Source organism: Megalobrama amblycephala, linkage group LG14, assembly GCF_018812025.1.
Source record: "Megalobrama amblycephala isolate DHTTF-2021 linkage group LG14, ASM1881202v1, whole genome shotgun sequence".
Taxonomy (NCBI): domain Eukaryota; kingdom Metazoa; phylum Chordata; class Actinopteri; order Cypriniformes; family Xenocyprididae; genus Megalobrama; species Megalobrama amblycephala.
The window spans coordinates 50,721,085-50,734,305 of record NC_063057.1 but is presented as its reverse complement, the minus strand read 5'-3'; the positions used below and the strand labels follow the sequence as shown (position 1 = coordinate 50,734,305).

Sequence of the window (13,221 nt, the reverse complement as noted above, 5' to 3'; positions counted from 1 at the left end):
CATTTTTGAATGAACTATCCTTTTAAGCGTCTTTATGAATCCATGAGTTACATTCATGCAAAAGATGCGGTTGACAAACCACTGGTAGGCATGGTAATAGGATGTTAAAAAGGAAGCAGTGAGCGGATAACTGTGCCATTGCATTGGGGGGGGGGGGTATACTGTGAAATTAAGCCTCAGTGAAGAGTGTTAAACTGCATTGAATAAACTAAGTTTTTTTTTTTTACAAAAAAAAGACCAGTAACAAAATTCAGATAACCACTTCTGTAAACATTTATTGGTCTATAAAATATTTTATTCAGTGTTTATTATCTAGATTCATTATTTAAATGTCTTTCTAGAAGCACAAGTTTGTTGTTTAGCTTGATTTTGAGAGGTGGAAAGTGGAACACCTCAAATGCAAGGCTTTGGTATCCTGGGATGAAGACCAGAGGTTTGTGAGAGTCTTTGAGCAGCAATATCTTGGTTGTATTCGCTTCCATTAACAGGTGTGAATATGTCTTCATAACTGGATCTTCAAGGGTCAAATCCTCTTTCTTGTCATATCTAGGAAATGAAAGGGAAATACATTCAGACAAATCATTTATTGCACATAATTATCAAATTATCTTTGATGGTCACGCACCTCCAGTTACTATTTAGCTCCAGAAAACGCGAGACTCCTGTTTGTGCAGCTAGTACATCAATGTGTAATGACACATCTGTGTGGCAAATATAAAACTTAATCAGATTGCTTGGATTGCAATAATAATTCAATATTAAATGAGCACTCAAAATCAACTTACCTTCTGTTGCTGGCATTAACCTATGTAGCTCATACATTGCTTTCCCTCCTGGGTAGTTGTGATGGGAAACATACAGAGAAATACTTGTGTATACTCCATTTAACATCAGATGTCCTACCACAACTATGGAGCCAATTTTATACATCCATGACTTGTGGTAGTTCTTAAAACTGTAACAAAAGAGAAAGTAAAAACATTTGTTAAAATTAAATACCATAGAATTGAATATTAAAGACAATGCTCTTTCATACCAAAAGAAGAGGGTCTGCTAAAAACACATTTAGTACAGCAGATCAGCTGTAATCTGCTGATTGGCATGTTTAAATATCTCAGATTTAGTCTTAGTCACATGTTCGAAATGCATGAAATGTCACTATATCAACATTTGCCAATATAGGCATATGTATTGAAAATAAACAGTGCAGGACCAATAAGAGCAAAATGAATAGCCTAATCTAAAAAGAATATAAAGTAAAAGTTAGGCAACATATTATTACTAGGGGATGTTTTAACTGATTTTATTTTCTAATTAGTATTTAGTTTAATTAGCAGTAATGCATTTATGTAACAGGTTCTATATGATTATGGTGGTAACCATATTTATCTATTCAACGTACATAGAAAGTAAAAAACGTTTATGATGAATGGAATTGGATGGAAGCACTTTCTTCAGCTCATACTCGTGGGTCCCGTTCACTGCCATTATAAAGCTTGGATGCATCTGCATATTTATTAAAATATCTCCAAGAGTGTTTATCGGAAAGAAGAAAGTCATATACACCTAGGATGGCTTGAGGGTGAGTAAAGGCTTGGGCCAATTTTCATTTGAAAGTGAACTAATCCTTTTACCTCACTACTACTATTAAAGGTGCCCTAGATTCAAAATTTGAATTTACCTTGGCATAGTTGAATAACAAGAGTTCAGTACATGGAAAAGACATACATGGAGTTTCAAACTCCATTGCTTTCTCTTTCTTATGTAAATCTCATTTGTTTAAAAGACTTCCGGAAAACACGTGGATCTCAACATAACACAGACTGTTACGTAACAGTCGGGGTGTACGCCCCAATATTTGCATATGCCACCCCTTTTCCCAACATTATGAAAGGCATTAGACAAGGGCAGCCAGTAATGTCTGGATCTGCACAGGTGAATCAACAGACTAGGTAAGCAAGAACAGCAGCAAAAATGGCAGATGGAGCAATAATAACAGACATGATCCATGATAGCATGATATTTTTAGTGATATTTGTAAATTGTCTATCTAAATGTTTCGTTAGCATGTTGCTAATGTACTGTTAAATGAGGTTAAAGTTACCATCGTTTCTTACTGAATTCACTGAGACGAGCCATCGCTATTTTCATTTTTAAACACTTGCAGTCTGTATAATTCATAAACACAACTTCATTCTTTATAAATCTCTCCAACAGTGTAGCATTAGCCGTTAGCCACGGAGCATATAGCCTCAAACTCATAGAGAATCAAATATAAACATCAAAATAAATACTTTACTCACATAATTCGAAGCATGCATACAGCATGCATGACAAACATCTTGTAAAGATCCATTTGAGGGTTATATTAGCTGTGTGAACTTTGTAAATGTGCTGTAATATAATCGAGAGCTGGTGTGGCAGGGAGCACGCGAATTAAAGGGGTGGCGCGCTGAAAAAATCAGTGCATAGTTAATGATGCCCCAAAATAGGCAGTTAAAAAAATTAATTTAAAAAAAATCTATGGGGTATTTTGAGCTGAAACTTCACAGACACATTCAGGGGACACCTTAGACTTATATTACATCTTGTGAAAAAGCATTCTTGGGCACCTTTAAATAGGGGTGTAACGGATCATAGTTACATTGACCCATAAACTGATTCTGTACGGGCACCACCCCAAGGGTCGGGATGCATGTGATCCATTGATTAATTGAAATATTTAACTATCATAGAGTGAAAGAGTTTTCCTGCCAATGTTACTTTTTAAAGTAATAAGTTGCAGTGAAAAGATACAAAGCAGTCTGTGATCATGTGAATAAGGCCTGTTAAGCAGTTTGACAAGAGTCATCATGGCTAGCGAAGGAGCAGAAAAAACTTGAAAAATGTTCTGCATCATTCAAGTCACATGTATCGGAGCTTTTTAGGTTCCCTGCAGAATATAATGATGCAAGAATTTGACCATTTTAGCACAATCAAATATACTTAAGTATATCTTTAGTTAGACCTCAGCACTACTTCCGGATAACTAAAGTGCATTAAGTACAACATTAGTTGTTCCAATTTAGCAGACTTTAAATTCAGTACACCAAAAGTACATTTTCAGGGTATTAAGTACATAAATATGTACATGTATTTGTAGTATACTATACCTACAGTAGGATAAATTAAATGTATTTCAAATACATTTTGGTATATTTATTTTTCACTAGGTTTCCCATGTAAGTTTTGGTTTATACCCAAGTTTCTTCCACTATTTAAAAATCTAAATTACTACATGTTGACATCTTCGATTTCTGAAGGGTAAAAAAAAAAAAAAATAATAATAATAATAATAATTATTCATATTTTAAATTGGAGAGTTAGTTTTCAGTTCTGAAATTTGCAGTATGTTTTTATTGTAGAGTAACCTTTTATGTGTAAATATCAAAAACATTTTGATTCTCAATTTCATGACCCCTTTAACAACTACTACCAAAATATGTTCAACTTACATGAAGGAACAACCGCAGGCAGCAATCATGTTGAACACAGGGAAGGTGTAGATGATAAAACGGAGCTCCTTGTGGGGCAGAAGGGAGTACAGTAGAATGAAGCCTACAGTTACGCCGAGTGGTATTCTTGTTCGTCTGTCCAATAGGCCAATTGGAATAAAAAGTATTGTGCTGCCAAGTGCTCGAGGAAGAGCAGAGTAGAAGTACCACAGAAAAGGGAAAGTTTGAGGCACGGGAGTCAAGGAAACATACAAATGTAGAACTTTTGTACATACTTTTTTTCTTTTTTTTTGTGAAGGATTAGTTGGCCCAAAAAAGAAAATTCTGAGTAAATGTTGACATCTCCATGTTGCAGTTTGCAAAAGGATATTCCCCAGTTTGAACTTTTATTCAAGACTGTGTTGTACCACAGTACCTGACCCTCAGGCCAGAGCAGCTTATTCCAGAAAAATGTGTCAACCATGACAGTGAGACCTACAAGAGAAAGCAAACACACTTCAGACTGTAAAGGGCTGTGTCCATGCTTTGCTGAGAAATAAAACATCAAAAGTTAAAATTTAGTGTATAAAAAGCTAAAAAAAAAAAAAAAAAAGTAGACAGAAAAATATTGACTGAAAAGCATTTAACTGACCCAAAGATAAAACACCAGCAGGTATGGCATGGTAAAGCAGTTGCAGAAAATGGAGTTTCCTGCTCAGGAGTGACATCAACAACATCAGGCCAAAGAAGAGACACAATTCAGAGCGGAACACAATAATGGCCAAAGCAGAGAGCCAAATGAAGGCACAGTGTCTCTGGGCCAGCCAAGATGTGAACGCCAGCAGAACTATTCAATAAAACACAATTTGGAGAGAAGTTTGTATGGTAAAACTGCAGAATAATGCAAACATATTAATAGAAAGGGATGCTGTTACAATGCAATTTTTATGAATATACAATTCTATTATATATTATTATATATTATAAGAATATATGATTCTTATTGTGTTGTTTTAGCCATGTACTGCAAAGGTTTGGAAGTGACAACCACATTAGATTGAAGTAAATAAATGTTCCGATTTACATGACTATAAAAACGGTGATTTCGCCATGTGCTTACGATCCTAACTGAAATTAATCGATAAGCTCAGTCGATTACCAGTCGGATAGTTCACCTAAAAATTAAAATTATCCCATGCCACCCTCAAGCCATCCAAGGTGTATATGACTATCATCTTTCAGACAAACACAATCAGAGATATATTTGAAAATATCATTAGACCTCCAAGGTTTATAATGGTTGTGAATGGGGGGCCGTGTTTTGAAGTAAAAAATAATGCATCCATCCAAACAAAAAAAAACAAACAAAAAAAAGGAATCCATACGACTCCAGTGGGTTAATTAAAGGCCTTCAGAAGCAAAGCATTTTTGTAAGAAAAAATATCCATATTTAAAACTAGTTATTTGAATTATTACGTTTTAAATATGGATATATTTTTCATAAAAAACGCATCGCTTCGCTTCAGAACCTTGGAGGACTAAGGATATTTATTAAAGGATTAGTTCACCCAAAAATGAAAATAATGTCATTTATTACTCACCCTCATGCCGTTCCACACCCGTAAGACCTTTGTTCACCTTCGGAACACAAATTAAGATATTTTTGTTGAAATACGATGGCTCAGTGAGGCCTCCATAGCCAGCAATGACATTTCCTCTATCAAGATCCATTAATGTACTAAAAACATATTTACATCAGTTCATGTGAGTACAGTGGTTCAATATTAATATTATAAAGCGACGAGAGTATTTTTGGAGCACCAAAAAAAACAAAATAACTTATTTAATGATGGCCGATTTCAAAACACTGCTTCAGGAAGCTTCGGAGCATAAATTAATCAGTGTATCGAATCTGCTGTTCGGAGCGCCAAAGTCACGTGATTTCAGCCGTTGGCAGTTTGACACGCGATCTGAATTCATAATTCTCCGAAGCTTCCTGAAGCAGTGTTTTGAAATCATTCATCACTAAATAAGTCGTTATTTAGTTTTTTTTTGGCGCACCAAAAATATTCTCGTCGCTTTATAATATTAATATTGAACCACTGTACTCACATGAACTGATTTAAATATGTTTTTAGTACATTAACAGATCTTGAGAGAGGAAATGTCATTGCTCCCTATGGAGGCCTCACGGAGCCATCGGATTTCAACTGAAATATTTTAATTTGTCTTCCGAAGATTAACGAAGGTTTTACGGGTGTGGAACAGCATGAGGGTAAGTAATAAATGACAGAATTTTCATTTTTGGGTGAACTAACCCTTTAATATATCTCTATTGTGTTTGGCTGAAAGTAGTTTATCATTTTTGGGTGAACTATCCCTTTAACAATTAAAGGTGCAATCTGTAAATTTTAGCAGCATCTAGCGGTGAGGTTTGCAAATTGAAACTAACGGCACCACCCCCTCACACCCCTCCGTCTGGCCGTCACAAGACAAAGATGTCGTTGTCTGAGACAGTAGAGAGTAGCCTGTGTGAAGCAATGAGTTTTCTTCTTACTTCTAACAAAAAACGGTCTCTGCTTCTAATAAACCAGACGGCTACTACAACTACTACTTCATGTGTATTTAACATAGTGACGATGTAAACTGCCTCCAACAACAGGAATGATTTAGATTAGAACAACAAAATATTGACTAAACAACGCTCTGTATGTCCGTTTAGGGCTGCTGTAGAAACATGCCGGCACATAATGCGACTTGACATGGAGGGGGAACTCGCGGCGTACGAGATAGAAATGGCTCATTCTAAGGTAATAAAAACATAATGGTTCATTATGTAAGGTCTTTATGCACCACTGAACACATAGTTATGTATATTATATTGCATTTCTGTCAATAGATCCTCCCACATTTTATACATTGCACCTTTAACTAACCATTAATCATGAACATCTCCTTAAAGGGTTCACCCAAAATTGAAAATAATGTAATTTATTACTCGCCCTCGTGTCGTTCTACACCCGTAAGACCTTCGTTCATCTTCTTCAACATAAATGAAGATATTGTTGATGAAATCCAATGGCTCAGTGAGGCCTCTATTGAGAGCAAAGCCATTGAAACTCTCAAGGTCCATAAAGGTACTAAAAACATATTTGAAACAGTTCATGTGAGTTCAGTGGTTCTATCTTAATATTATAAAGCGACAAGAATACTTTTTGTGTGCCAAAAAAAACAAAATAACGACTTTTCAACAATATCTATATGGGCTGATTTCAAAACACTGCTTCATGAAGCTTCTGACCTTTATGAATCATTTGTTTCAAATAAGTGATTCGGATCTCCTATCAAATGACTAAACTGCTGAAATCAAGTGACTTTTGATTCACTGAATTTCAAATCACGCTCCGATTCACTGATTCGATTCGTAAAGCTCTGAAGCAGTGTTTTGAAATCGCCCCATCATTATATTGTTGAAAAGTCTTTATTTTGTTATAATATTAAGATAGAACCACTGAACTGTGAATATTTTTTAGTAGCTTTATGGACCTCTCAATAGAGGCCTCACTGAGCCATCGGATTTCATCAACAATATCTTAATTTGTGTTCGGAAGATGAACGAAGATCTTACGGGTGTAGAACAACACGAGGGTAAGTAATAAATGACATTATTTTCATTTTTGGGTGAACTAACCCTTTAACTCCCTCTCATAATATAAATATTGTTCTCACAACCACTCAAAGCCTAATAAAGTACAATGACAACTCTAAATATTGCTCCATGATCACCTAAGAACCATATTTACTGGCTGTGTTATATGTGGACTTTGTACTGTGGACTCTGTACCTAAAGGAAAAGCAATCACATTTGGGAGGGTTCTGGTACTGTAAAACATCAGATGGAACTGTGTAGTGCAGATGAAGCAGAACAGACTGGCCACCATTGACCCAAACTGCCTCCGGACCTCTCTCTGCATCTGCCACAGTGACAGAATCACACATAGTCCAAGAACTCCTCTCACTGCGGAACAGAGAAGAACATAAAGGTGATGAAACTGAAGGGAAACAAAATTAGAATAATGTTAAGCTACAAACTGTCATCTCCAGGATATACCTAGGATTTGAGTGTAAAACTTTGGTGCTTGAAGGAGAGCAAGCACACACGTCATTGGTACACTGAGTGCTGATATGAACAGCGGTCCAAGAAACGTCCGTGGAACCACACCAGGAAACTCATGATGATCATACTGGAGAAACCGTAATAAGCAATAAGGAATTAATAGAGACTTAATATGCATCCCAATTTGGGTACATGCCATTTTGTAGTATGTAAGTTGCAGGGAAAAGGGAGGGTGGGAGCAATAAGACTCTGATGTTAGATGACAAAATAACCTTTTAAACTTCATACGCTAGAGGACACAGTTAGTTCATAGTGTACAGTATGTTATTTTGGACACAACTTTAGTCCTCATGTGGATCTAGATAGTCTAATGCTATTGCAAGACAAAAAAGTGTCAAAGTGTATTTGTTCTTTGTACATGTTTATAGTACTAACATGTCTCTGGACATGTTCCACTGTAATACCATGATGTTCTTTTAACATTACTTACTTTCAAATAACGTACACATACCATGGTATATGAATATTAATTAATCAATGGAGCATGGTTTTACAATTTTGATAGTACTATAGTAACGTTAGCCTTCCTCCATACTTTTACGGAACGCTTTCACTTAACTGTTAAAAATCCATCTAATCACATGTAATCAAAGATCACGAGACTCTTGAGTTTCACGAACTAAAACACAACTTGTTAAACAGAACACAGCCCTAACCCTAAAAAAAAAGCGTTGCTTTTGAGATATGATCTTACCTTTTCAAATTCAAATCCGTGATACAGAACATCGTGAATTGCTTGTAAATTAAAACTTTCTTCAACTTTAGTGTAGGGACAGATAAACAAATGTAGAAATACAACACCGATCATAAAAATTAGGAGACGATGCTCATTTACAGCTTCCTTCCGCGCCATCATAGCGCGTCATACGCGTCCTCAGGCGCGTGCGCAAACGTCTGAGCTACAGAAATGAGTGGGTAGAATAGAAATTCGACAGCACAACAAGTTATGAAATAGGCGGGGCTTAGCGGCTCGAAAGTTTGCTGTGATTGAACCATGGATTGAACCGGTACGTTGAATCCAGAGCCCTATGAGAGCCATAGAGAAAATGGATTTTTCAATTTATTATGAGTAAGGTTTGTGGTAAACAGTTTGACGATACTCGGACGTATTGTTCTACAACGTAAATTACAAACACCCATATAGAAAACACAATTTTTGAAGCTGTTATGTTTATTCAAAAAAAATTCTAAGCAAGAAAGTTTGGCGTGTGAGTATGTGTAATTTACGCTGTAGAAAAATACAATTGGACGTTTTCACACCGGGATAGGCGTTTTTTAAATATCCAGTAGAAAATAGTATGGAAGCCCTGCTATGCATTAATATTTTCTTCTTGTTTTTTGTTTGTTTGTTTGTTTTTGTTTGGTTGATTTTTTATGTTTTTTTTGTTCTTGTTTGTTTGTTTGTTTGTTTTGTTGTTGGGGGGGTTTCCGAGTGCTTATCGCCAAAGATGTATAGAAACATTTTATTCATGTACACATTTTCGTTGTGAATACATAGTCTTAAGAAAATTTTTGACAGGTGTTAACGCACCCAGTCCTGGTCCAAGCACTTAAGAAAATTTTCGACAGGTGTTAACGCCCCCAAGTCCTGGTCCAAGCTTATTCTCTTTGTTGTCTGTCCCTACATTGACTGCCTTCGCAATGACCACTAACCTCTTCTGCATAACCAACGCAGCACATTTGAGCTTCCGGAAGAGGTTTGTTTTGTGCGTCATTTAAGTTAGGTTGAGCTTCTGCTTATGTTCGTTGATCAATGTTTACATGTGAGTAAAAGCCTAAATTAATTCTGTTCATCATCATTTTGTCTTCAGAAAAATTTGGACTAAACTGCTTGATTCATATGGATTAGTTTTTAGATCTCTTTATGAACTTTTTCAAGCTTCAAAGTGGCCATTGCGAAGGCAGTCAATGGAGGGACAGACATCTCTCAGATTTCATCAAAATGATCTTCATTTAAAAAAAAAAGAAAAAAAAAAGCTCATCATAACTGTTGGTCTAGGATCAGTCTTCTCCTTAATAATAGCACATTGGCGATTTGGCAAACAATCCAATGCGTATCTGTGTTTGCTCTCTGGAGAGCGTCAAAGGTTTCTATTCACAATGTGTTTTGCAGCGTTGGGCAATGTAGCCAATCACAGACAAGTCTGTTGATTTCTTAAACGCAATGGCCAATCAGAGGTGTTTAATTATAATCCACTTCCTGCTCAAAGCCAGATTTTTTGTCCAATTCTGCATTCTGCATGCTTGCAAATTCTCTCATTATAGCAAAGTGTACACATTATGTAAATATGAGATACATTGTACAGTGTAGACAGCTTCATTGATTAAATATCTTTTTTGGCTCATTTTATCTGTAAAAGAAAACGTACCTAATAATTATGCACACCTGAATATAAGGCATTTTTCATTTCCAGCCTTCATGAACAAATATATATCACTTATAAATGATTAATTATAAAATTAATAGTAGTTAAGTAGTTAAAATTAATGTGGTTTGGAATTGGTAAGATGTGCCTGGGAAAAAAATATGATCAGAAAATCAACATGCCTAATAATTCTGCACGCACTCTACTTATGAGCAATTTATGACTTAAACAATTTCCCGATTCCTTCAAAAGAGTTTAATACAGTGGTTAAACCAATCTCACCTGGGTTAATTCATCTTCTTTAAAGCCACTCCATATATAATCCAAGGAGAACAGTCACAATACAATCTACTTTTTTCTTGGATGGAATTGATCTATTGGACAAGGAATGTGCCAATAGACATGTATGCCAAATCTGTCAATTTAAGAAAAAAAAATCACCAAGAGGAAAGTTCTATTGGAGGACTTTGGTAGATTGGAAAAGGGCCTGGCTTTTACCTGGAGAAATACTATGTTTTAACACTAACACATTAACACTAAAGAAATAAATTTCAAAATTTTACATAAAATAAATCCTGTCAATATTTCTAAATATGTGGACATTGACAGTTCATGTGCTTTTTGTAAACAAGCAGCGGAGACATTTGCACATCTGTTTTATGATTGCCCTATATCCAAATAATTTTGGTTTGACCTTGGTTCCTGCATATTCAATTCTGCCAATGTTACCCATTTTCTCAGTCTAAAAGACATTCTTTTTTTATTATACTGATGATTAAAATAGATCCCTAGAGTACATTGTTAATTTCTTTATTTTATATGCAAATTCTTTTTTTTATTATTATTATTAAAGCAGGACATAAAGACAAAGCACAGTCAGACGATTTCATCAATAAAAAACAAAACAAAATAGAAAGTAAGATGTACATATAATTATGTGAAGTGTGTGTGTAAAATAGGGTTGTAACGGTATGAGATTCCCACGGTATGATAACCGTCTGAGTAAATATCACGGTTTCACGGTATCACAGTATACTGTATTTAACAATCAATTTTTATTTATATCATCAATTAAAATGACCAATAAATTAATTAAAATGTTTGTTTTCTCTATTCAGATTTCAATAATCAAAAACAATCAAATACATTTAATAAATTATTATGGATTAGAAATTGAACAACTTTTATTAATAATTAAAATTCAGAAATTCTGCTTTGACTTAATTCTTCTGGCTTTTATTTTTTTAATACAAATATTATCAAAAATGATGGAAATTAAATTAACTTTTTTTATAATTATTTTGAGAAGTACATTCTATTTAACAATCATAATAAATTTGTCAATTTCTTCGAGTTAAAAAAAACGGTCTTTTATTTTGACGGGATGTAGTGAAGAGCTTTGAGTTTCAGTGTATTTGGCAATGGTTTTTCTCAAATAAAATGATGAAATGCTCATTAAGCGCTATCTCAGAGCAACCATGGATATGTTTGTGTTCATTTCCTCTGATAAGGAGACGGCAAACACTTAAAAAACAATAAGAGCGCCGCGCATACTCAAGTATGTAGTGCACGAAACAGCGCAGCTCATTCACACAGGCAGACACGTTAAACAGACATATATTTATACAGCAGTCTGTTTGCGTGTTATATTCACAGACCCCGACTAGACCATGTCGCGATCTGATTTATTGTACAGCTCTGCTTTCGTTTTATTCATCAGTCCAACAAATCGCGCGTTTTTACCTGACATCGCTGCGTTATACTGTACATTCCATTTTCATGACTGGATTCCGGGATTCCCTCTCCATCACGCATATCATACGACCTAAGTTATAAACGGAACATACCTGCATCCACACGGGTGGTGTTCTCGAATATAGGTCAACATGTTTGATGTGTTTCCTCCTTTTGCAGGTAGGCCTACTTTGCGCCCGCATTGTTTTTACCATACCGTAAGTAAGCAAATGTACACGATATGATAATCGTACGTGTTAATACCGTGATATATACCGGTATATCGTTACAACCCTAGTGTAAAATTGTGGTAAGTATGTGTGTAAGAGCCATTATGTCTGTAATTCTGTTTTTTGACCACTGGGTGGAGTGTTGGCCTTAATGAGTATATAGGTAGGCAAAGAGTAAGAGAGGGCAGGTGTGTAGAGGGAAGCACAACATTTTTTGACCGTGTCAGGAGGTAAATCTGTGATGGCATCCAATGATATTTTTTATATGCACTGGGCAGAGGAACTATGAGAGAAAATGACCTGTATGAACTGTGTGATGAATAAATCTGATAAAGCAGTATTTGGAGGAGGATTTATCTTGTTTGGATCTCACGGGTCAGAAACCACCCTACAACACCTCAAGTGACAAAATGGCTATTTGTGTCACTTCACTGTGTCAAAAAATGCTTCTTTGTGGATTTGCACGCAGCATTCTGGAACATTTTAACATTTTAATGGACTAATCACTGGATTTCACTATGGATTTGGATTTAATTGGAGCAGCGAACCGAGGAGCAGCCGCAACGAATTGGCTTCATTAATTCAATAAGGTATGTGTAGCCAGGGGCGTAGTTTGTGGGGGGGATGGGGGGGAGGTAAGGGAAAAGAGGCCTACTAAGCTCACTGCAAAGGCATTCTTGGAAAAATTGGAAACTCTGCAAAAAACAAGAAAGAGTAAAGTAAATAAGGCAAAAAACTTAATGGCTATCATAAAAGATTTCATGACCAGCCGAGAATATGAAAAGGAGGTGCAGTGTTCTTTTGAGAAATTCATCAAATTGAGAGATGAAGCAAGGGAAATACACAATTCTGTGATGGTTCTATTACCCAGTGAGGAACAGGAAAAACAACAAACATGGTTCAGTGGAAAGATGTTGATTTACAATGGGTTTATAGATGATGTTACGAAATGGTTGAGTATTGAAAGTCAAGTTTTATGTTCCGTTGTTGATGAAAATGTATATCAAAGTGATGTTAATCCAGAAGATAGCATTTCAAACATCTCAAGTAAATCAAGTAAACCATCTAGCAAGAAAAGTTCAAGCAGTGTGCGCAGTGGGAGATCTTCTGCTTCTTCAGCTCGAGTCATGGCAGAGGCAGAGAAGGCTGCATTAATTGCATGTGCAACTGCTTTAAAAGAGAAACATGCTTTGGAGCTGCAACAGGAAAAGCTGAGACACAGACAAGAACAACTGGATATT

General features: G+C 35.7%; 1 protein-coding gene across 1 annotated transcript; it reads right to left on the bottom strand.

The window, feature by feature from the left end:
* Positions 1–249: 249 nt before the first annotated feature.
* On the bottom strand, positions 250–8,536 carry alg12 (ALG12 alpha-1,6-mannosyltransferase). The gene is made up of 9 exons (XM_048154989.1): positions 8,345–8,536; positions 7,585–7,717; positions 7,318–7,491; positions 4,126–4,320; positions 3,865–3,968; positions 3,495–3,718; positions 786–955; positions 626–701; positions 250–546 (listed from the first exon to the last, which is right to left on the bottom strand). The coding sequence occupies exons 1-9, from the start codon at positions 8,504–8,506 to the stop codon at positions 309–311; spliced, it is 1,476 nt and encodes a 491-aa protein (XP_048010946.1). The 5' UTR covers positions 8,507–8,536; the 3' UTR covers positions 250–308.
* Between the last annotated feature and the right edge of the window lie 4,685 nt (positions 8,537–13,221).